General features: G+C 38.4%; 1 protein-coding gene and 1 long non-coding RNA gene across 5 annotated transcripts in view; one reads left to right on the top strand and one right to left on the bottom strand.

Annotated features, from left to right (window-relative positions):
• Positions 1-15,199, top strand: part of SMAD4 (SMAD family member 4) — a 78,682-nt gene extending 63,483 nt beyond the window's left edge. For 3 of the 4 annotated variants that reach the window (XM_072952220.1, XM_072952219.1, XM_072952221.1), the window contains 4 exons: positions 1,887-2,070; positions 3,278-3,446; positions 12,063-12,201; positions 13,665-15,199. In XM_072952220.1, coding sequence (XP_072808321.1) covers positions 1,887-2,070; positions 3,278-3,446; positions 12,063-12,201; positions 13,665-13,876 — 704 coding nt within the window. In that variant the 3' untranslated portion in view covers positions 13,877-15,199. Of the gene's footprint in view, positions 1-1,886; positions 2,071-3,277; positions 3,447-12,062; positions 12,202-12,706; positions 12,820-13,664 lie in introns of all 4 variants that reach the window. The other variant, XR_012065726.1, reaches the window with a different exon arrangement.
• A 4,307-nt stretch (positions 15,200-19,506) lies between these two features.
• Positions 19,507-24,276, bottom strand: LOC140690455 (uncharacterized). Its single transcript, XR_012065727.1, has 3 exons — positions 24,177-24,276; positions 20,774-20,814; positions 19,507-20,151 (listed from the first exon to the last, which is right to left on the bottom strand). It is a non-coding gene; the product is annotated as an uncharacterized lncRNA (long non-coding RNA).
• Positions 24,277-25,735: the final 1,459 nt, after the last annotated feature.

The raw sequence follows: 25,735 nt of genomic DNA, 5'->3' as shown, positions 1-25,735 counted from the left end.
CTTCAGCATATTATTTGTAACAAAATTTACTGTTTGGACTGATTGCTTAAAGACCTTTTAAAAGTGCTATTTCTGTTCTTTGCCTCCAAAACATTAGGTAATTGTTACCTTGTCTTAGACAACCTCTTCAGTTTTAGCTTCAACCAGTGTAATACCTGCCTGTTAACGCTTGGTGAAACTTCTTGTCCATAGCATAATGTGATGTCTTTAATAAAGAATTTTACTATAGGGAAAACTTTGTAAATATTTCAAAACTGTTTAAGAAGTCACTTCAGTATATCACTAGTTTTCATGTTCTAATAAAAAAAAATTTAAAGAAGTGTATGTGATTAGTTGATTGTTCTGTGTGACAAAACATTTGAATTATTAAGTTTTTGCATCACACAGTCTTTCTGTGGCCCATTTTATTACTTCATCGGAAAGTACTTTCTTCCTTGACAACATTTTGAGAAGTAGATACTTAGACTTTACAAATTTTTGTTTTTAGTATATTTTGAGCATTAATCATACTTCATTTTAAGATCTCTTGGGAGGTTTGGAAAACTTTTTTTTTTTTTTGGTCATTCTAAATATCTTTTCATATTATTGAAGATTTTATTGCTTCAAATTTGAGTTCAGTCAAAATTCATAAACAGCACAGTAAAATGCAGATACATAATGATTTATCAGCAGAAAACTTGCATTTTCTAATAAATGGCACTGGCCCTTTTTCCCCCCTTAATGTCAAACCCATTTCCACTCTAGGGCTTTTCCTTTTGCATTCCTCTAGAAATGTTCTGTTCACAAGTCTCCACATAGATGCATGGTCTTTCAGGTCTCACTTTTTAAGATAAGGTCTCACTTTTTACCCCTTCCATCTAGTTTGAAGTATTGTTTCCACTCATCTTCTGTCCCATACCCTGTTTTATTTTCTTTGCAGTATTTATTAGCACGTGAGTTACCTTGTCATTTGTTTGCTCATTTGTCTGTCTGTATCTCCATGAGAGTAGGGACAATAGCTGCCTTGTTTACTGCTGTGTATGTAGTGTCTACAGCGATGCCTAGATGACTCCATGAACACCTGTTAAAAAAGGAAAATCACGTAATTTCCATGTGTGTGGGCTCTGTGTAATAACTGCTGTATTCAAACAAAAATTAGAAATACTTGATTAACTATGTTTGCAAGCCAAACCAAATAGTGGCTCTTTTTCTCCCATCATTTAAAATTATTTAAAAGCACTTATTGTTGTTCAAATGAATACACTAAACACTTTTCAAAGTTAAAATTGTAGTAGTTGACATAAATTAACTTCACTAAAACTACAGATGGGACAAATGACTTTTCATCCAAGAGACAATTGAAAATTCCTTCTCACAGTAACTGTAGTTGGGGTGTAATTAACCTTGACTCTCTGGCCTGGGATGTCTGACTTGGTTATGCCCTTTCTCTCAGTTAGGGATCTATGAAAATAAGCCATGGATTGATGTTATTCAAGAACACTTCACTGGAATATGTATTAGAATCAGTGTGTTCCAAAAAAAATTAAAAAGTTCAAATTGAAAAACTGCATAGATAATATTATGTGCAGACAGATGAAACATCATGGTTAAATAATTAATGATTCTAATTACTTCCATTCTTTAAATTCTCTGTTGATTGGCTACTTTAAGGTAAGAACTAAATTCCAGATTTTAAAAATAACTGGAGTTTCAAGAATGCTAGGTACTTAAGCTGAAAAACAGAAGACATAGAAATGCCTGCTTTATAATGCATTGTCATTTTAATCAAATTCTTTTAGGTGCTCTCCCCTTCCTTTACCCTTAAAAGCTTTGTTGTGTGGAGTGAAAGTAAAAGCCTTTTACCTTTCTCACTTGAGTGGCTGTTCTCTCCCATTTATCTCCTTTAGCTCCTGAGTATTGGTGTTCCATTGCTTACTTTGAAATGGATGTTCAAGTAGGAGAGACATTTAAGGTTCCTTCAAGCTGTCCTATTGTTACTGTTGATGGATATGTGGACCCTTCTGGAGGAGATCGCTTTTGCTTGGGTCAACTCTCCAATGTCCACAGGACAGAAGCCATTGAGAGAGCAAGGTATTAATTGTATAGTTATTTTAAACATTGAGTATAGTATGTTGTCTTTTATTTGAAGTTATATTTTTCAATATGAATTGTTTTTGAATATAGATAAAGGAATAAAGATTGTCTTGGGAATTCAGAATTAAAAAAAATATTTACTAAGCAATTATTTGATTTTGGGGGTAGAGGGAAATAATTAGATTGATTGATTGATTGATTGATTGATTGATTGATTTAAATGGAGGTACTAGAGATTAAACCCAGGACCTCGTGCATGCTAAGCATGTGCTCTACCATTGAGCTATACCCTACTGCCATGAAAATTCAGAACTTAGAAGCATTTCACTTTAATTGTAGATGTTTGTTATTTAAAATATGATAAAACACAGTTTTTTTTTAAGTTAAAGGGGTTTCTGTGTTTTGAATAGTAATTAGACCTTTTGGGACCCAATTTGAAAACTAATTTATATTTCCTCTGATTGTATAGTATTTCTAAAAATTTATTGAAAGAAAATAGTATAAAATGAAGACATGTTTCCGCAAGTGTTGCTTATAGTGGAAGACTGATTATAAAAGGGAAATGGTTAAATATATTTTAATAAAATTTCATTTTATGCATTCATTAAAATATTAATAAAAAGTTGATATGATCAAAGGTAAATACTTAAGATGAAATATTATAGGAAAACATACACAATTTTAGGTATTGTATGATCTTAACGCTTTAAGGAAATGTGTGTATGCATAAGTACATAATCTTGGCTCTATCACTGTGTGACTTTGTGAAAATGTCTATTTGCTAAGCCAGCACTAATAGAATTTTCTGTGATGAATGAAATGGTTTATATCTGTGCTGCCTAGTATAGTAACTACTAGCCACACGGAGCTTTTGAGCACTTAAAATGTGGCTCATATGATTAGCTACATTTTTAAATTGATCTTAATTGAATTGTGAGGGTTAAGTGAAAATTTATGTTAAATGATCCAGTCACATAATAAGCATTATATGAATGCTCATCATTATTATATATGAATAAGATAGTAAAAAAAAAAGAGAGAAACATATAGAAATGTTGACAGTGGCTATCTTTTGATTATGGTGTTATGTAATGTCCTTTATTCTTTAAACTTTTTTTAATATTAGGTGTGTTACATAATCTGAGCTGAAATTTATTTTTAAATACTTACCAAAATGAAATGTAATTCCCTTTTTCTTCCTAAGGTTGCACATAGGCAAAGGTGTGCAGTTGGAATGTAAAGGTGAAGGTGATGTTTGGGTCAGGTGCCTTAGCGATCACGCAGTCTTTGTACAGAGCTACTACTTAGACAGAGAAGCTGGGCGTGCACCTGGAGATGCTGTTCATAAGATCTACCCAAGCGCATATATAAAGGTTAGTTGCAATTTTATTCACATATTTTAGACTTGGAAAGTTCTGTTGTTTAAAGAATTGAGATGGAGATGGGAGCAGTGTAAAAATGTCTTTTTATTTATTAAATTATCAGAAATTAACGCATTTCCTGGGTACTTTTATTGACCTGATTGGTTATCTAGTTTTGTGGTTGCGTTCATTCCCTACTGTTTTATTATCAAATTTGTTAAATGTTTTAGAGGAATACACAGGCTCTTGAAAATACTGAGTGAAACCTCCAAATTTATATTCTTTTTATATAAAATATGTAAAAATTACACTCTGGAATTTCATCTTAGCCAGTCTTCAGGATTTTATGGAATGGAATTCTAAAAGTAATAGCTTTTCAAATTAAAATGGAGAAATGAAAAATTCTTCAATCCCACATTTTTTAAGGTTAGTTATTTTGTGCATTAAATGAGTTTTATTTACTATATATCTTTTTGCAAATTAAGCCCGACGTGTTTTTCATTAATTATTAGATATTTAACTGATCTCAATTTTAGTTTATAACATATACCGTTTTGAAAGGGAAGGATAGTTATAATTAGATAGCCTAAATATATTTCTAGTTTCAGATTTTTCATAGTCATCCTAAACATCTTCATTGTTAGCTATTGCAAGTTAGTGGAATTAACTGTACCTCATCACTTACTCTCAGGAAATTGTTTAGCATACAAACAGAATTGTCTTTATTTGTGTTTTCTAGTTTTTCCACAAGGAGTTTTAGTTCTTTGTGCTTTGTTATTATTTTTAAATGGTGCTGGATTTCCTTATGTGCTTTGTAATGTATATATGTTTGTTGGCAAGTTTGTCTCAAGAGAATTCGTTTTATTTTTTAGTTTTTCCTCCCTGTTATTGCTTCCCCCTGTAGGACAATTTTGCCTTAGTCTGGCACCCTGGGACCCACATCTCAGAACCATTTCTTATATTTAGGAGGTAGAGGAATTTTATCCCTTGAGGAAATTGAGTTCTAATCCCCGAGTATGCTTAGAATCTAATTCCTGTTGCATAGGTTTCTCTGATGCTTATTACCTCTGCCATGGATAAGAATTTATTCAGATGCATTTCTATTTACCAGCACTTGATTCATGGGCAGGAGCCCAGTTGTAGCCCTTGGAGAGCCCATCTATTGCCTCTTTTCATATTACCCTAAGAAGTCAAATTACCATCCTACACCTCCTGTTTGGTACCCCAAGTACCTTCTGTTTTCAGTCCCTGCTTTCCACGATGGATTTTGTTTATCCATCATTAGTTGGTAGACATATGGATTGTTTCTGCTTTTTAGCTATTATGAATAATGCTGCTGTTAACATTCATGTACAAGTTTTCAGGTAGATGTACTTTTTAATTTTCTTGGATATATACCTGCAAGTGGAATTGATGGATCATAAGGTAACTCTTTGTCTAACTTTTTGAAGGACTGCCAGATTGTTTTCCAAAATGGCAGTGTCATTTTACATTTCCACCAGCAGTGTATATAGAGGGCTTCAATTTCTCTGTATCCTTGTCAATACTTGTTTTTATCTGTCTTTTTAATTTTAGCCATCCTAGTGGATGTGAAGTGGTATCTATCTCATTGTGGTTTTGATTTGCAAATTTCCTTAATGGCTAATAATGTTGAACTTTTCATGTGCTTACTGGCCATTTGTATGTCATCTTTGGAGAAATGTCTGTTCAAATCTTGCCATTTTTAATTTTTTTTTTGTCTTTTTATTATTGTTGTAAGAGTTCTTTATATGTTCTGGGTATCTATTCTTTATTAGATACATGATGTGCAAATATTTTCTTCAATTCTTTGACTTGTCTTTCAGTTCTTTAATGATAATGAATTGCAGCACCAAAGTTTTAAATTTTGATGTAGTTTATCTATTCTTTGGTTGCTTGTACTTTTTTAGTGTCATATCTAAGAAACTATTGCCTAATCCAAGGTCATAAAGAGTTACTCCTATGTTTTCTTCTAAGGGTTTTATGATTTTAGCTCTTACATTTAGGTCTGTGATCCATTTTGGGTTAATTTTTTGTGTATCCAGATTTGTTCTTTTGAATGAGAATATTCAGTTGTTCCAGCAGCCATTTGTTCAAAAGACTATTTTCCCTTAATAAATTATCTTGACACCTTGTTGAAATTCAGTTAAATCTAAATGGTTGAGGTTTATTTCTGAACCATCAGTTCTGCTTCATTGCTCTGTGTATCTGTCCTTGTGACAGTTCTACTTTGTCTTGGTTACAATAGCTTTGTAGGAAGTTTTGAAATTGAGCTCTCCAACTTCATTACTTTTCAGGGTTATATTGGCTGTTGCCAGGTGCTTGGATTTCCATATGAATTTTATGATTGGCCTGAAAGATACCTACTTTTAATAGTTTTTCTAGCCTTTGTGTTTGGAGCAGAGAGAGAAGGTGATTACGCAAACTTCTGCATCCATATTGATTGGAAGTCTATATATTACTTGTGCAATTTGAAGTGAATGGACAGAGGACTACAGTGTTGAATATATACTTTGTATCCTATAGTAGTTACCAACTTACCAGAAATGGGGTAGTATTTAAAATATTTAAGCTTAGAAAATGTGGGGTCTTGTATAGTTAATTTCTAGGATTGTTAAATAATGTAATATCTCTGTTTTAGTACAAATGGTCCTTGAAAAGCCCCCAAGATATGTGGCATGTCATCACTTGATAAACCACTATCATGGATAGGTTTTATAGTAATCTCAGACTTCTGCCATGAACAGTAAATAACTATCTTGTGGGACATTTTAGTGGACTGAAAAACATCGCATTTTTGTTGTATTAACTAAGAACTAAAAATAATTATTTCTCTTAACCAAGTATATTATTATGCAGAAGAGCTGTCTTATTAGTCAGAAAGAGATGTAAGTATATCCTAAATATAACCATTTTCTTCATTTACTAGTATTTTGGGCAGCAGTTACTAAAGGATCTGTGTATTACTGTTTAGGTTGTCAGATAGATTGTCACCAGAGATGACGTTGCTGGGGTGGATTGTGTGTAAGATAACACGAGCCCCTGGGAGGAGTGCTTGTGCACTAGGGAATCCACGTGGGGGCCCCTCCTGCCCAACACATGTATGTACACACGAACACATTTTTTCCTTTTTAATTAAAATAAGGAAAACATAGGTTTGGAGAGACATTCTTTCATTTTTATAAACCAAGAAGCTGGGAGTAAATTTTTTTTTTCCTTCTAAGATGTTGATTTTTTTTTCCTGCTTCTCATGACCTAGCAGTCATCTTACACTTACGAAAGTCTGATGCAATGAAATGGCAGTTTTAAATGGAGCAAACTTTGGAATTCTCTCTGACTGGCACCGTTCTTTGCTTTCAAAAGTGAGACCTGCTCCATTTGTGTTGCTTAAGCACCAGGCACTCAGGGTTTAACAGCTTTATGGAGACAGTGAGACACAAGTCACATGCCACGTGATTTGCTCATTAAAAGCGTGCAGTTCAGTGGCTTTTAGTATATTCATAGAGCTGTGCAGCCATCACCACAGTCAAGTTTAGAACACTTTCATTACAAGAAAGAAGCCTTGTACCCTTTAGCTGTTACCCCCTAACCCCCATACCCCTCAGCCCTAGACAGCCACTCTTCTTTTTCTCTCTGTGGATTTGCCACCTAGAACAATTTGTATAAATGGAATCACATAATGTGGGCTTTCGTGACTTCTTTCAAGCATGTTTTCAAGCTTCATCCATGTAGCGTATATCTGTACTCTATTCCTTTCAGGGCTGAATAATATTCCACATACCACATTTTGTTTGTCCGTTCATCAGTTGATGAACATATGAGTTTCCATTTTTTGGCTGTATTATGAATAATACTGCTATGAATATTCATGTACAAGTTTTTATTTGAATGTGTGTCTTCATTTCTCTTGGGTATACACCTAGGAGTAGAATTGCTGGATCATAAAGTAATTCTCTGTAACTTTTTAGAAACTGCCAACTTTTCCACAGTGGCTGTACATTTTGCATTTCCATCAACAGTGTATGAAGGTTCTAATTTCTCTACAGTCTGTGAATACTTGTTATTATCTTCTTGATTTTAGCCATCCTAGTGAGTGTGAGGATATCTTGTTTTGGTGGTTTTTCATTTGCATTTCTCTGGTGATGCTGAGTCAGGTTTGTTTTTGAACACATATATGCTAGGGGCAGGGGGCAGTCACTGCTTCTAAACCACAGGTGGGCTAAGCTGAAGGTTATGATCTCCGCTTTAATTTATTCCCAGTTACTTACTATGTATCATGATTCTTACCTCCAGGTCAGATAACCTAGCAAGTACTTAATGAAGTCTTATGTTCAGATGTTCAGTATACCAATTCAATCATCTGTTTCTCTTTTCTGAATTACTGTTTCTTGGTATTGATTCAAACAGAGTGTTGTAATTAAGCCTTACGAAAGAAAAATGCCAAAATTTGACTCTTGGTTGAAAGAGAATGTACTAAAGATGTTGACAGTGAAGCTTATAACACACTTACCTTTGTTAAATCATAAACTGATATGTTTAAATAAATGAAATAAATAGGAAACATGTTTAAATACATGAAAGCAGAGGTAAGTTGTTGATAAACTCAGGGATAGTGATCAGAAATAGCTTTTGAATCTGAGCCAAAGAAAATACTTAAAACCTTTGGTTACTTTGAATTGTCCTTATTAACAACTCAGTCAGATGGTGAAAGGAAGATGGTTGCATTTCAATGAAAGCTTTAATCTTACCGTGCAGTATAATGATGAAGTCTATTTTAGGGTAGACAGAGTGTACAGTGAGGAGGCAGCCCAGGTTTCAGTTAGCAGTATAGCCAGTGAGTGTGTCTTCTGCTGTGAGTGCTGTAATTACATAAATAACTCATGTGGAAAGAAGACTTGCTGAGGTGCTTAATGAATCATTTTTACTACATCTGCAGATAAGTCATGTTTTAAAATTTCATCTTTGTGGTTACTGACAATATGTGCTGCCAGTGTTAGTATGGATTTAGGTTAAGACAATCATAATTGTGGTTGTTTATAACATGTCGTAAATAACCTTTGTTTGGAGATCTGTTGGTTATTTTTAATGACTCATGATGGGGTCAGGGGTACCCTGGGAATTTATAAGTGAATTTTATTCACTTCTCCAAGATAGTAAGATTATATATGGGCCATACAAGTTAACGATGATTAAAAAATTTTTTAAGTGGTTGTAAAGACCTAAATGTAAAACATGAAGCTCCTGGAAGATAACATGTGAGAGAAGCCTAGGTGATCTTGGGTATGGCAGGGACTTTTTAGATTCAACATCAAAGGCATGATCCATGAAAGAAACAGTTGATAGGCTGGACTTCATTAAAATTAAAAGTGTCTGCTCTACAAAAGGCAGTGTCAAGAGAATGAAAAGATTAGCCACAGACTGGGAGAACATGTTTGCAAAAAATACATCTGATAAAGGATTATTATTGAAAATACAGAAAAGAGTTAAAACTCAACAATAAGAGAACGAACAGCCTGACTGAAAAATGGGCAAAAGACCTGAATAGGTGCTTCACTGAGTAGAAAGTGTAGACAGCAAGAAAACACGAGTAGCTGTTCAACATCAAGGTCATTAGAGAATTGCATGTTAAAACAACAGGGAGATACCACTTCGTACCAGTGGAGTGGCCGAAATCCAAAACACTGACACCACCACATGCTGGCCAGGATGTGGAGCAGCAGGAACTCTCATTAATTCCTGGTGAGATTGCAAAATGGTACAGCCACTTTGGAAGACGGTTTGGTAGTTTCTTACGTAGCTGAACATGTTCTAACCATATGATCCATCAGTCACACTTCTTGATATTTACCCAAATGAATTGAAAACTTATGTCCACAGAAGAACCTGCACACAGTTGTTTATAGCAGCTTTACTCACAACTTGGAAGCAATCGAGATGTCCCTCAGTACGTGAATGGATAAATGAACTGTGGTACATCCACACAATGGAGTATTACTCAGCACTAAAAAGAAATGAGCTATTAAGTCAGGGAAAGACGTAGAGTAACCTTAAATGAATATTACTAAGTGAAAGAAGCCAATCTGAAAAGGCTACATACTGTATGATTCTAACAGTGACATTCTGGAAAAGGCAAAACTATGGAGACAGTAAGAAGATCAGTGGTTTGTCAATGGATTTGAACAAACGTCTAACTCCTAAAGAAGCCCCAAAACTTGTCATATCAAGTGTGAGATAATAGAAGCATGTATTTGATCTTCATCCCCATTTCTGGCTCAGAGTCCTAAAATTCTTGGAATTTCCTAAATAATGGGAGTGATAAATGTGTCTTTTGTTATGCTAATGAGGTTACCTTGGAGATATTGCTCTTGTGTTCCAGACCACCAGAACAAGGCAACAAAGTGAATATCTTAATAAAAGTCAGTCACACATACAAAAAAAAGAAGAAAATCAGTGGTTTTCAGGGTTAAGGGAGGAGGAGAGAATGCACAGGCAGAGCACAGAGGACTTTTAGAGCATTGAAAATATTCTGAATGGTACTGCAGTGTTGGATACATGTCATTAAACATTTGTGTAAACCTGTATAATTTATAAAACCAAGAGTGAAACTTAATGTAAACGATGACTTATGGTGATACTGATGTATCAGTGTAGGTTCCTCAGTCCTAACAGATTGTAACACTGGTGCAGGATGTTGATAGTGGGGGAAGTTGTACTTGAGTGGGGATAGAGAACTCTTTACTTTTTTGCTCAATTTTATCCTGAACCTAAAACTGCTCTAAAAAAAGTTTATTAATTTCCTTAAAAAAAAAAAAGAGTGGTTGTAGAGCAGTTTGGCTTTTCCATATTTGAGTCCCTGCTTTGCACTGTGCTTCTGATGCCTTCCAAGAGGTCAGAGCCCAGTGGGAAAGTTCAGAAGCAAGTGGATTCGTGGGAAATCTTGAAAAAATGATGGTTTTTGTTCTGGGCATTGTGAGATTTCTGATTTCCAGACCTTACTTTGTCATGCTTTCTCTCCTGAAGCCTTTTAGGACTGGTGGTTTGGCCAGTTAATACCTACACGATTTGACAAATCCTGTCTCTTCAGAGACTGGGATAGTATAAGTTTTGCCTTCATTGATGCCAGAAGACAGGCATGGAGTAGAAAAATAAGTAAATAGCCTTGTTTCCTGTTTGGAGAGGGTTTTGTTTATTGTTGTTGTCTGCTCACATGGCTCATGTGAATACCATGGCTAAAGTTTACAGCCAGTTTTTTCAGGCATCTGAAAACTAATGGTTTGGGCTTCAGACTTGTTTGTTTATCTGATAAACTACTATGTTATGCATTCTTTGATTTTTTTTTTTATTGTCAAGGATAATTATGCTTGCTCATATTTGGATTCTGTGCATACTTGGATTTTTTAAAAATTTTAATTTACTCTTTGAAGAAGGAATATAGTCACATGGTTCAGATATTCATATGATATAAAAATGTGCATTGAATCACCTTGCTTCTATTCTGTGCTTGTCTTCCTCTCCTACAACTTCTCATGACGACCATTCTGCTTCTGTAACCTTTCAGGGCTTTTTAAAATGCAAATAAAAGCAAATACATTATTTTAGGAAGTTGTTTTTTTTCTGGAAAAAAGGTGATTTACCATCCATGATTTCTTGCTTATTGAAAGAACATTTTGGTACTTTCATGAGGATAAGGATAAAAGTGACAACCCGTTCCTTACTATGCCAGCCCTTGGCACAGCTGATAAAGAACACTGAAACTGCTTATGAACTCCTTAACCCCTCCTGAAAGGTAAATGGCTACATGGGAGGCCAAAAGCAAAATAATATGGAACATTTATTGACCGCTTACTGTATACCATGCCAAGTTTACAACAACCCTATGTATACTTAGTATTCTCATTTTATAGGTAAGAAAATTGAGGCTCCAGAGAGGTTAAGAAATTTAATCCATATAAGTAGCAGATATCAGTGATCAAAGGATCAAAGCTAAGCTTTTTTTTTTAATCATGAGTTTAGAGAAAAGTAGAAGCTAGTTAATGAATCCCATATATCCATTACTGAGATTCAGTAGTTAAAGATTTGAACTGTTTTCTTCCTTTGTTTCTTAAGTATTTTAAAATGAGTCCTAAATATCATGTTATTTTGCTTCGATGAACTAAACTGTGCGTCTCTGAGAAATGTTTTCTAATATGGCGACAATGCCTTTTATTCACTCTTCCAAATGGCTAGAATAATAAAGAAAAGACGTTGGCCACGTGACCGAGGCAATCAATTCAGCCTAAAGAAAACTCTTGGGAATTTGGTTATGAAAGGGCGGGGTGTTTTCTTAACTGTTCATTTCACACAGATGGGTGCTTTTCACAAGGACAGTGATGGCTGACCCGCACTGAACTCTAGATAAAGGACACAGAGACCTGTGGCAGCCAGAGCTGCCCTGATAGTGAAATGTGAACTAGCAATTACAGTCCACATAAACAACTTTAATTTTGAAATAATTTTCTTCTGAGAGCTGAATCAAGCTATGCATTTTGAGTAAATTGTGCATTGGTTTTTGACGTGTGGAATAGTTTCTGATGGGCTTATAGTGTGAGACTTCTCCTTTTTTTTTTTAAGGTCTTTGATTTGCGCCAGTGTCATCGTCAGATGCAGCAGCAGGCGGCCACGGCGCAGGCTGCAGCGGCTGCCCAGGCAGCAGCCGTGGCGGGAAACATCCCCGGCCCAGGATCAGTAGGTGGAATAGCCCCAGCTATCAGTAAGTATGCTTTTGATACTGTTTTTTTAAGTGCAATAGTTGGCATTTTATCTTAATTGACTTGGTTGATTAGTTACTTTAAGCAGTAATAGAAGTTAAAGTTTGTTTTTTTTACTGGGATAATAACATTTTTGAATTTGTAAAAAAACATTCTTTTGTAATAGTTGCCCATTGTCTAGGACCCAGTGTTCATTCTTTTTGTATCAAAAAGGGAGTGTGGGATAAAGGAGAAAAGGGGGGTTGTTATTATATTGATCAATCTCCCCTTTTTGTGTTGGTCCTTTTAATTTTGTAATCACTGACATGCTTTGCTTTATTCTAGAAGGAAAGCATATTTCAATTTCAGAATTAGGCACCTCTCCAGTTTTTTTTTTTAAGTGTGCTAAGCATGGAGAGAAAACTAAGTGAGGGTGGTATTTTGATAACTTGTAGACTTTTTTTTAATTTTAGGGTAAAATTGAACTGTGTGCCAGGTTTCACACTGATGGGGAATTTTTTACTGCAGAGTTAAACTCCTGACTATAGACTTTTATGATGGAAACACGTGGCACCCATCTTCCACGTCTGAAGGCATAACTAGTGATTCATTCAACCCCTGTTCTTAACCTCTTCAGTGTGGTAAGCAAATCACACTGGCTAAGAAAACTGCAGTGGCCCTGCAGGTTTCTCTACAGTACATGCAAATTCCTCCCATTAGTTTCATTGTAATATTGATGAATGCAGATTGACTATATGACTGTATGTTCTGACTGGAAAATTAGATGCAGAGTCTTCATTGTGACTTATGTTCAGGAGTTTACAATTTAGAGGTAGCTAAGGCATACTCATTTAGAGAATTTGATTTTTTAAAAAAATTTTGGTATATAAACCATTAATTTTCTAGTTTTGATGTTACAAATATGCTTTTACTCCTAGTATGCACAAAGTTTTAGTAAAATTTCTCATTCTCATCTACTGCCCCCTGTTGAGTAATTGCATATTATCCCTGTTACATTGTGAAGTTGAGAGACATCATCTGGGTCATCCAAGAAGTCTTAGTGAAACCAGAATTATTAACTGTCTCATTATTAGTCATGTCTTACCCTGAACTAGACTGTTTGACAGACAGTAAGGTTCTTAGAACCACCCTGTAGACATGCACTACCTCTTAAAAACAAGTCGTTTCTTATCCCTTCACCCCCACTTCTAAAGAGAAAAGTGGGTGTGGTGTTGGTGGATTGTGGTGATTTATGACTGGTAGTAGCTAGAAGGCCCATGTGGAATGTGAATTGTCTTAACCAACAGTTTTCAGCCCCTGTTGATAAAGTGTAGAGCTACACTTACTTCTTGGCACTTTGACAGAGAAGTTATATGCTGGGGAGAAAGATCTAAAGAAAGCTGGTCACCTTATTAATGTAAGATTTAGGGAGGATGGGAGGAGGTCAGCCTGACCCTCTGACGTCTTCCAAATCTTTTCCGTGAAGGTTTGTCAGCCGCTGCTGGGATCGGTGTCGATGACCTCCGTCGCTTATGCATACTCAGGATGAGCTTTGTGAAAGGCTGGGGACCTGATTACCCGAGACAGAGCATCAAGGAAACACCTTGTTGGATTGAGATTCACTTACACCGGGCCCTCCAGCTCCTAGATGAAGTGCTTCACACCATGCCTATTGCTGACCCACAGCCTTTAGACTGAGGTCTTTTAACTGTTTTGGGGCCCTTAACATTATCAGGATGGTGGACTATAAAATACAATCCTGTTTATAATCTGAAGATATATTTCACTTTTGTTCTGCTTTATCTTTTCATAAAGGGTTGAAAATGTGTTTGCTGCCTTGCTCCTAGCAGACAGAAACTGGATTAAAACAATTTATTTTTTTTTCCTATTTAGAACTTTTCAGGCATGGCTCAGCTTGAAGATCAGGAAAAACACATTCTTATTAAATCTTCATCAGTTACGTATGAAGGAGTCATTCCACTGCTGGAAAATTTAGCCCTTTAAAATGTCTTAGAGCCTTTTATAAAAATGCAGAACATCGATGTGTGTGTTATTCTACAGAGTAAATTCAGTACTGCTGATTTTAAAGGCAGAGAAGTTCTCACAGTTAATTCACCTCTGTTATCTTGTGTGTGAGCTGTTAGTATTGAACATACTTTACTCCAAAATAGTGTGCCATGTAGGTGAGTTAATTTTACCAAGAGCAACTTCACTCTGTTTAAAAAATAATATAGTAATGTATTATAACCTTCCATCCAAAATGTGTTTTTGCAAGTTAAACTAGTGAAAATGATTTCAATTCAGATTGTCTTGCAACTTCAATTTTATTTTTGCCAAGGCAAAACACTAATCTGTGTATATTGAGAATTCCTTAAAATTACCAGACAGAGGAATATCATTTAAAATTACATTTGTTATCTTTGTTGGATAACTATCAATAAATATACTTTTGCCCTGTTAAGCAGTAGGTGTAGTCTATATTTCTAGGCATAAGTTTGGTTACTAAGAAGCCTAGAAGAGGAATTTATTTTCTTCATTAACATAGAGAAAGGTTTTGTATTTTTAAAAACACTAAAAGCAGTGTCACTCCACCTAATATCTCACCGTTCTGCAAAGGTGGCAATGCTTAAACTAAATAATGAGTTTTTTGGAAACTGCTAAATTCTGTGTTAAATACTGTGCAGAATAATGGAAACATTACCGTTCATAATAGGTAGTTTGGATATTTTTGTACTTGATTTGATGTGTGACTTTTTTTTCGTATACTGTTTAAATCATGTATGTTATGACATTGTTTAAAATTCAGTTTTTGTATCTTGGGGCAAGACTGCAAACTTTTTTATACCTTTTGGTTATTCTAAGCCCTTTGCCATCAATGGTCATATCAAATGGCAGTGACTTTGTATAGAGAATTTAAGTAGAAAAGTTGCAAATGTATTGACTGTACCACAGACACAATATGTATGCTTTTTACTTAGCTAGTAGCATAAATAAAACTGAGTCTCAACATGCAAAGTTGAATTCTAGGTTTGATTTTTAAGTTTTTTCTTTTGCACTTTTGAGTCCAACCTCAGTGGCGAGACACCTTCTACTAAACGACAGGCAGCAGCCAGTACTGTTGGGCAGCTTTGGTTTTTCTCTCCCACTCTACCAGGACTTACTTCCCTGTAGACATTGTGTATCAAGTGTAGAGTTGGTTGTTTTTTAAACTTTTATTTTACTGTAGCAAAACTAGGCCTGATTGTCTATAAGATAAATAGGTTGTCTACAGGATAAAATAGTGTGAAATAAATCAAGGGATATCTTTAAGATGTTTTTACTTTTTACTTAGAGGGCCTTTCTAAGCATAATAAGATTATTTCAGGTGTGTTACAAGTTTGAGACATGAAAAACTCTTATGCATGATAGTCATCCTTATACTGACTTAAGTGAACAGATCTACTTCCTTGCTTAGGTCTTATTAATAAGACCATCCTAGAAACCAGTTTGCTTACTGCTGTGATTTAAACAGATCTTGATCCAAGCTACGTGTCTTTCTGTTTTTTAAAATCACTTCTCTCCCAGCTTATTTATACTCTTGAGTACTTACAGATACTTCTATTGAAGACCTAATTTTAATCTGTAAAAGTTTGGTGATTTTCAGTTTTATTGGCAGATTATTTTAAAGGTATCTTCATTCTCTAGAAATTTTTGACTTTAGGTCCATTTTACTATGAATGAAGAATAACTGAGAGGAGAGAGTTTTAGAATATAAGATTTTAAAAATCCAAGTTATTTGGCTAGAACCATAAGCATGCTATGATATAATCCATTGCCTCCTTCCTTTAAGGAAGGTTTACGTGTTTAGTCATCTGGGGAAAGTATTGTGGAAAATATTTGTTAAGAAGTCTGTCCTTGAGGCCAAGCCACCCGCCTTGGTTTCTTTCTGCAAAGAGCCATAAAAATACTACAAGTACGTAGAAGTACTTCTAGTTAATTGATTGCTTTCTGTTTGTGCCTGGGTTCAGTCTCATGTTTTTGAGAAAACATCTAGTATATTATAATCAGTTATTCCTGAAGACTTAGTTGTTAAACAGTATTTCCATTTCTTAGAGGTAGTCATCTTTGACGAGTAAGACTAAAAGAATCAGTAGGTTTAAGAGTTTTACGGCTATTTTAAGGGTAGAGTGGTTTCCACAATTCTTGGAATCTGATTGTTACGAGGATATGGTTCTGGGTGGGTTTTCTCTAGCTAGTTCATATCTCAGAGACTCTCAACATGTTGAACTTCAGTGAAAGCAGAGTGAGCGGTGAACCAAGCACGCACCGTGGTAATCCAGCAGGGGCCCATCCCACTTCTGTCTAGTGCCTTCCATGTGTCATCAAAAGGAAATCCTTACATTCAAAATGGTGTTGCCTTTATTTTCCAGGGAGTAGATTATTTGTGGGATATAGTCTATCTCATTTTTTTATAGTGTACTACCCCTGGTGTACAAAGATAATAATAATAAATCACTGCCATATTCCCTTGTTTTTCCAGAAGCGTGGCTAATTTATACTGACCTAAGTAGGCGTTAATTATGTCGCTTGTGCCATTCCTCCTGTAAACATAGTAAGTTTACAGGTTGGGTGGCCTGGCTTAAGGATAACCGTACTCAAAATGTCCAAGTAAACTGAACACGTTATTAGCTGTGTTGTATTTCAAAGTTAAACATCCACTTTTGTGAGGAAGGGTGTGGTGTAAAGAGGGGGGTATTTGTAATAGAACATTTGAAGGCAAAATAAAATGTCCTGTCTTCCAGATGATAAATATCTCATTTTAAAAGTTTATTGCAGTTGTCTTTTTGACCGTGCGCATCTGGAGAAGGGAAATTTTACTTTTTCCCGTGGTGCTTCTATGGAGGTTAAAGAATATATGGTGCAGTGTTTCTATTCCTGGTTTGGTGGTAACTAGTTAACAGTTACTCACTAGCTATTATGCAAAATCAGATTAGTTCAGAACCTTTCTGAGAGCCTTTTGGAAGAAGTGGCTTTATTCTGAGTAAGGCAGGCTTCTTTTTGTTGATAGTTTCCATAGTCTGCTCTCTCCATCACTGAGTCATTTTACTGGCATTTTATTTAATGAGAGCAGGTTGGGAAAATGGTGAATTTTTGGTCACTGGGGTAAATGAGTATACGAAAGCAGTTACTTGTAAAGTCAGTTAACAACTTTTTCGTAGATAGAGCGTTTTGGCTAGGACTAGCAGATAATAGCATGAAGAAATGCTTCCCCCCCCCTTCCTAAAGGCACAACCCATCTTGTTGCAGATAGCTATCTGTAAATAATTGCCTAAACCCTCCTTTGCAAGACTATAGAAAATAGGATTTGAGAATCTTTTGTGCAAGCGTCTGTTTTTTTCCTGACAACTAGATAATTTCTTTTCTCCTAAGCTATATCAGGAAGGATATAAACAAATTAGTGGCCTTACTCGTAGCATCTTCAGGCCCAGCCTTGTCCCTAGCGCTTGGCCCCCGTGTTGCTAGGTCGTTTATCTTATCTGGTCTCACTGTGGAATGGAATTTTCTGCATAATCCAAACTTGCCTTATTTAAGCAGTAAAACTTTTTTCACTTGGGCCATTTTTTGGATGGAGTTATTTAATACGTGTATCAGAGAACATACTGAATACAGTGTTTTCATGTGTATGTCTCTGTCTCGTAGACTTCAGGGGCTGCGAAGACAGGTGGGACTGTTTTGCCTTCACTAAATGGTCACAGACTGCTGTGGTTTGGAATGTTTAGGTTTTTTGTACGCACACACCCTTACTTACTAACAGCAACTACTTCCTGTGTGCTGTTAGTGTACCTCCCTGTAGTTTCTTCTTTCCTTTCTGATTCATTTTCCCAGCTGCTTGGGCAAGGAAACCAGATAACTGTACTTATTAGAACCTTCTTTAAAACACAAGGGCAAACTAGGTTGGGACCCAAGAAACTTTCCTGTAAAGTATTGAAAAGGACTTCAGTGCTTTGGCATTTGTTACCGATTTGACTGTTTAGTGTGCTTCCTGATTCTTGCTGAGTTTCAGGTAGTTGAAGTAGAGAGAAGTGAGTCATATTCATGTTTTCCCCCTTTGAAAAGGTTTTGTTTCTTCCACTTGAATGCTGCTCAGATGAAAACTGGGGTTACAAGGGTTGGTTACTAAATTAGCATCAATAGCCAGAGCCAGTAGCCTAGAGGGCACCAGCCAAAAAAATAAAAAATAAAAAGAATAAGAGCAAAAAACAAAAACCATGGAAAATGAGAGGGTCATGTTTGTTTAGTTTTGGTGTCCCCTTTTGGAGTCCTGTCTTCTGGCCTTCCTCCTCTACAGTTATTCTTGACCTATAGGTGCCTTTATGAGAATCGAGGGTCTGATGTCCTGCCCCAAGGAGTAGCTAAAGTAATTGCTGACGTTTTCAGGGATTTTAACATCAGACTTGAATGAGTGAATCTTCTTTCTTTCCATCATCATCATCATCATCATCTTTTTTTTTTTTTTAAATATAGGAAGAACTAAGGAAAAAACTCTGGTGAAGACAATCATCTCTCTCTATTGACATGGATAGTTTTCACAGTTTATTTCAGATGTTTTCTCAGTAGGTCTCAGAACCAGTGTTGCTGTTCAGTCTGAACAAGTGGCTCTGGGCTGGGGCCAGACAGTTGCACTCTCTAGTTTGCGCTCTGCCACTAATTTGATGTATGACCTTGGGCAAGTCATTTACCTTTTTTGGGCCTCAGTTGCCTCATCTGTAAAATGAGGGAGTTGGACTGGATGAGTTCTTCCAGCTCTGAAGTTTAAGTGACCTTGCCTGCCTTGCAGCAGTTTTTGATTTCTTCCTTACCTTTGGTCTGCTGTTTGAGGGGGCTTTTTACTTATTTCCACATTATTCAAATAAGACTAGGCTTAATATTTTATTACTGTTCTATGGACAAGAAGTTACATAATATGTCCTTAAGACTTAAATTCAACCAAAGGCCTAGCACCACCTTGGGGGCTGCAATAAATACTTAAAAAAAAAAAAAGATGGAGAAAAGCCTTCATTTTATTTTTCCCATCATCTCTGTTCAAGGTGTATTAAGGCTTTTTTTGAGTCATGATATTCTGCCTTTTGGGTTGGTATGTGTGTGACACCATTCTCTTAAGTGCTGTGTGCTGGTAATTTTTTTTCTTTTTTAAACTAAAGTGGATTGAAAATTTGTTGTAAATGCCTAATGATATTAGAGGTCATTGCTTTGAGTCTTTGGTTTCTTAGCTCTTTCTATGCTCAAAACAGGGAAATTCCCTGAAACTGAATCAATTTAAATGGTTTATATGACTCAAGAAAACAGTACCAGTGGATGATTATTTACTTTATTTTTGGCTCTTTTTAGGTCCATTTTGATTAGAAGACTTTTGGCTGGAGCATTCCTTTCAGAGTTCTCTTCCAGCCTAACCTTGGATGAGTATAATTAATGGACTTGGCTTTTTCAAGGACCTTGAGAGCCTTCCTTGGGGGTGGGGAGTCCTGGTAGAGGCCAGCTCTGTGGTAGCTGGAGAGAAAGGGATGAAACCAGCTGCTGTTGCTATGGCTGCTTGTCATTGATAGAAGGACTCATGGGCTTGGGTTGGGTAAAAGGCTAAACATGGAGTCGGCAGGCTTCTTCCTTGTATTGGGTTCTGGCCAGTGCCATGGACATGTGATTTAAGGGAAAAGCGTGAACGCTTGTAGGTGATGAAAACCTGGTGGGCTGCAGAACCACTCGGAGGAGGTTTCTAGGGGTTGGGGACAGATTTGGTGGTAGTCTTTCCCCACTCTGTCTCCTCCCCTGAAGTCAGAGGAATGCAGCTATGCCAGAACTCAGAGAAGAGCCACACTTAGCTTCTGCTTTTGGGGAAACTGGTCAGCTAAAGCTCCGGTAGTTCCTTGGTGGCTTTCTGTACACTTTGCCTGGTTGAAGTCTGTGGCTGAAAAATAGTTGAACCTTTCCTGAGAACTCTGTAACAAAGTATGTTTTTGATTAAAAGAGAAAGCCAATCAAATCATTATGTGCTCATTCTTTTTCTTAAGGTTGTGGATGTTTCAGATTTGGAAAGAGCTCCTAATCACATAGAATTCTCAGACATGAGGACAACATTTTCCTTCATTGCTTTGTAACCAATAAAGTGGGAAATACAGCATTTGTTATGACCATGGGAGAACAGTCCCTATTCTTCCTCATTTCTAAAAGGAGAGAGTGGAAATGATGGTGGTTGGAGAAGAGATGGGGTGCTGGGAATTATGAGAACCAAGATGCTTAAAGGAGAGACAGAAATTGGAAATTGGAGACCCAATCATTGCCCATCTAAGGATTTAAGGAAAGCTGTTTCTCTCCTTAGCTGCCTCCTCTATGAAATGGGGGTCATTGTGGAGCAGAGGGTGGTCAGGTAAGTGATTCTTTGGCAATGGCTTGTAAAAAAACATGACCAAACCAGTACTTTCTGATCTTGCTGATGTGAGTCCCAGAGACATTTGTCAGGCTGAGGGACTTGTTCTCACCTGAACTAAAGTTCACAGTACTTTACACTAGAACTTGAAGAGGGTTGTCAACTGGCATTCTGTTGAAGGCAAAAAACCATACCTTGGTGAAGCACTTCAGGAGAAAGTTTCCACTTCAAACACCTAGAAAAACCCAAAGCAAGAAAAAGGAAAGAAAGTTGGATCAGAAATCAATAAAATTGAGACAAAACCAGTAGAGAAAATTAATGAAACAAAGGACTGGTTCTGTGGAAAGATGAGTAAAATCAACAAACCTCTAGCCAGACTGACAAAAAAGAAGACAAGACACAAATGACCAATATGGGGAATAAACTGGGATATCACTGTGGCCACTACAGACATCAAAAAGATAGTAAGGGAGCACTACAAACAATTTTATACACAAATTTGACAACTTAGATGACATTGACCAATTTCTTGAAAAACACAAATTACTAGATTTCACCCAAAATGAAATACATTATTTGAATAGGCCTACAGCTATTCAGAAAATTGAATTAATTTTTAAGTCCTGCAAAAGAAATCTCTAGTTCCCAGTTGGTTTCACTGGAAATCCTACCAAAGAAAAATTAATACCAATTATACAATCTTCTCCAGAAAATAGAAAAGAACACTTACTATTTTATGAAGTTAGTATTACCCTGATAAAAAACCAAAGACAATCCAAAAACAAAGAAAAAAACTACAGAAGAAAAAAACTACAGGCCAATACCCCTCATGAATATATATACAAAAATCCTTAACAAAATGTTAGCAAATAGACTCTAGCAACGTAAAAAATTATACACCATGACCAAGTGGGGTTTATTCTAGGAATGCCAGGCTGGTTCAATATTTGAAAAACAGTCTAACCGCCACATTATCAGACTAAAGAAAAAAAATCCTAGCACTTGATGCAGACAAAGCATGTGAAAAATCCAACATTCATGATAAAGACTCAGAAAATAGGAATAGAAGACAAGTTCCTCAACTTATTAAAGCACATCTACAAAAAACCTACTTAATGGTGAAAAACTGAATGCTTTCCACTTAAGATCAGGAAGAAGGCAAAGATGTTTGCTCTCACTATTATAGTGCTGAAAGTTTTAACCAGTGTAATAAAGCAAGAAAAGAAAATAAAAGGCATACAGATTGGGAAAGAAGAAATAAAACATTCCCTATGTGTGGATGACCTGATTGTAAAAAATCCTAAGTAATGTATTTAAAAAAAAAACCTCCTAAGAACTAATAAGTGAGTCCAGTGAGGTTACTGAATACAAGATTTACAGGGGAGGAAGGGAGTGGGAAGGGTTAAATTGGGAGTTCGAGATTTGCAGATACTAACTAATACATATAAAATAGATAAACAACAAGTTTATATTGTATAGCACAGGAAGCTATATTCAGTATCTTGTAGTAACTTATGGTTAAAAAGCATATGAAAATGAATATATAAATGTGCCTATATGACTGAAATATTGTGCTGTACACCAGAAATTGACACAACATTGTAAACTGACTATAATTCAATAAAAATATATATAAATTAAAAACAAAAAATACAACAATAAACTGCTTAACTCACACACACACACACAAAATGCATATGAAGACCATCCTCTTGGACTCTTGGACTTCATTCTGTGACCAGCTGAAGGGAACTCTGCTTTTCAAGGACTCATGTAATCAGTATAGGCCCACTCAGATAATTTCCTTATTTTAAGGTCAACTGTGCCATGTAACATAGCTTAATCACAGAAGTGAAACCATCATCTTCACAGTCCTGGGGATTCCTCAGGGTAGGAATTTCCTGGGGTGCAGGAAATCTTGGGGGTTATCTTTAGACTTCTGCCTACCCCACCACCTGAAAGGGGTACAAGAGAGACATTAATATGGGACAGGAGGTTACATTTGAGCACTGCTCTGTGCTAGGAAGAGGGGTGTGTGTCTTGGCAGTTGAAGGGCTTGGGGCACATGCCTCACGAAGTCTTCTCTTTTCCAAGTAAACATTCCCCCACAGCCTCAGCTACTCCTTGTATGAAATGGGCCTCTTCCAGACTTCATTACTGCTTACTAGGAATAGGGGGAGTGAAGGAAAGACATAAATTTGCTTCAGACCAAAACAGCTTGTGGTCAGTGCCTTAATGTGAGGTGGGAAGCCCCATGAAAAGGACGGCAGGGCCCCCAGGCAGGGCCACTACTCTCCTGCCAGCACCATTTGGTTCCCTGGCCCAGCAGCTTTATCTCACTTTTTAACTCTTAAACGGCTTACTTCTAGGAAAGCAGAACTTACCCCTGAGATTCTGTTGGTTCCCTCAGCTAACTCCTGATTGGTCCATTTGTAGTGCCTCATTTGCATGGAGCTCACTCCTGATTGGTCCATTTTATCACTCCTGATTGGTGCATTTCTACAAAGCTCATTCCTAGTCAGTCACCTTTGTTACACCTTATTTGTATATGATATTGCGAAGTATAGGCTGGCAGCCTATAAAGCTTGTGTAAACCTATAGACAGGATCCAGAGCTTGGAGTATTAATTCCTCTGGGCCCACTGGCGTAATAAATCTGAGTTCTCCAACTCTCTGAGTGCTGCTTGGTCTCTCGCCCAGATCCAGGCTGCTGTCACAACTGAGCTGTAACACTGAGCTGTAACACACTTTGCTGCAACAAACAGAAGGCCAACCTGGGCCTCCAGCCTTCTCAGGAGGAAGCTGGAGGGTGAAGAAAACTTCCTGGCGGTGGTAGCCTTTAAACTTGGCCTTGAAGATTGGGGAACATGTCAACAGAAGAGCTGGCTTTGGGAAAGGGATTCCAGGAATGACACAGCAAAGGCATGGATGTGGAAACCCGGGGGGCATTTCTGGGCAGGGCAAACAGCCATGGACAGGGAGGCCCATGCATATGTGAATGCACGGGCAGCGGCAGGAAAGGAGAGCTGGGGCTGGACTGTGATGAGGCCTAAGGCCCAGGCAGAGGAGATCGGACCTCAGTGAGCACGCGAGGTCAGCATGACCTATTCTGACGTTAGCATGCTTCGTGCCACTGCCTGGGAGGGAGAGGCTATATCCCAAGTTAATATTCCATTTTAACACCAAACACGAAAGAGAAACAGAAGCACTTATGCCTGGAGTAAACAGTCATACCGTGACCACAAAGGCATCACTGATGGACTAATAAAAAGGGAAAGGAGTCAGGAGTGAAATACGTACATCTTCGCAGTGTGTAAGGCAGCACCATCTCATAAACGCTGTCCACCTTTTTCTTGCTGTGACAAACCAAGACCCGAGAGCTCCAGTTTTAATGGAAAATCAGACCACAAGCTCAGTGCCCTGAACAGTTGTCATGGGTTGAACTGTGTCCTTCAAAAATGCTTATGTCCTAACCCCAAGTACCTGTGAATGTGACCTTATTTGGAAATAGGGTCTCTGCAGATGTCTTCCATGAGGTCATGTTTGGTCAGGGAGGGCCCTGTGAAGGCGGGGGCAGAGACTGGGGTGATGCACTTACCAGCCAAGGAGCTCCGAGCTTGCGGGCCACTATCAGAAGCTGCAGGAGGCAGGGAGGGTCCTCCTCTACAGGTTTCAGAAGGGGCACGGCTGTGCCCACACCTTGCTTTTGGACTTCCACTCTCCAGAACTGTGAGTGAATAAAAGTTTCTGCTGCTTTAAGCCACCTGGTTGTGGCACTTCGTTACAGCAGCTCTGGGAAATTAACACAACGTATATTCCTTGATTCTTCAAACAGGTGACCACTGCCTACTGAAATGGGCTGTTTTGAGGGCCTCAGGCGGCTCTGCTCTGGGCAGGGTGAGATGCTGGCAGCAGGTGACTAGTGGAAGGTGGGGCCTTCCTGCTCTGGCAGGCTGGACTCTCTCAGGAGAAGTTAAGTTTGCAGCCAGCCCAGGCCATGTCTCAGTGTTCCTTAAGGAAACCCTCTGAGAAGCGGAGCCTCAGTCTGGAAGGACAGAGGCTGAGGGGCAAATGGGGCGGGATGAGAGCATGTCCCCGAATCTCCCAGGACTCACAGATCACCGTCTGGGGTCCTGGAGGCACCTTTCCCTGGTACACTGAGGACTGGCAGATAGGACGGAGAGGGGGATGGGGAGGAGGGCGATGACCTGCAAAATCTCCCACTGAGGGTGAAACGCTGCTGCCTGTAACCCCTGCTCCGGGGACTGACAGACACCTGGAGGCCTGTAGGTCTGGAGTCTTGGCATCGTCAGACCCGTGGTCACTCCTTGTTGCACCTTCAGCAACTTCTATAACTTCTTTACGCTTCGGTCTCTGTATCTGTAAAATATTGACAGGCATACTTAACATCTTAGGTTTGCTGTGAGGATAAATTGAGAAAAATAGATGTGAAGTACTTAACAACGTGCCCACTGCTTCATCACCACCGCCAGGACATCATCAGAGCCTTAAATGGAAAGCCAGTGTGTTTGGGGGATGCCCGTGACCTTGGAAATGCAGGGGCCTATCACCGTGCGGGCCGGAGGGGGTTGTCGAGGGTCCTCATTTGGCCCTAGAAACTCCCGCCCTCCTCCACGCACAACTCCGCCACCCCCGGAGTGTCCCGGGAGCCCCTGATCCGGCATCAGCGGGGCTCACAGTCCGAGCTCTGGACGCCGGCGGCCGGATTTCAGGTCTGGGGAAGCCCTCGGCCAGGTGACGGCCTGAAGCCGAGGACACCTCGTTCCCCGGGGGAGGCTCTCCTTCAGCCCGGCTCTGCGTTCCCTCAGAACTGCCACCAGGAGCCGCGTGCACCGGGAAGCCAACAGGTAGCCGGGGACAGGCATCCTGGGGCGAGACAGGAATCCGGGGTGCGGCGAGTCGGGGCCTGCGGGTGGCTGCGACCCGGGGCGGGAGGCGCGGAGGGGCGGGGAAGGCGGGGCCGAGGCGGAGAGAAGCCGCGAGGGGACGCTGGGGACCCGGCCGAGCGGGCACGAGTCGCGCTCGGGCTCTCCGCTTCCCGCCACGACCGCCAGGGGTCGCCATCGCCCCGCGCAGCGCGGTCCTCCGAATCTCCCTTCCCTCCGGCCTACTCCTCCGGCTCCTCCCGGGTGAGGA

The sequence above is a fragment of the Vicugna pacos genome, chromosome 30 (assembly GCF_048564905.1).
Source record: "Vicugna pacos chromosome 30, VicPac4, whole genome shotgun sequence".
Classification (NCBI taxonomy): domain Eukaryota; kingdom Metazoa; phylum Chordata; class Mammalia; order Artiodactyla; family Camelidae; genus Vicugna; species Vicugna pacos.
Note: the sequence above shows the minus strand (reverse complement) of the source record. Positions and strands in the feature narration are given on the sequence as shown.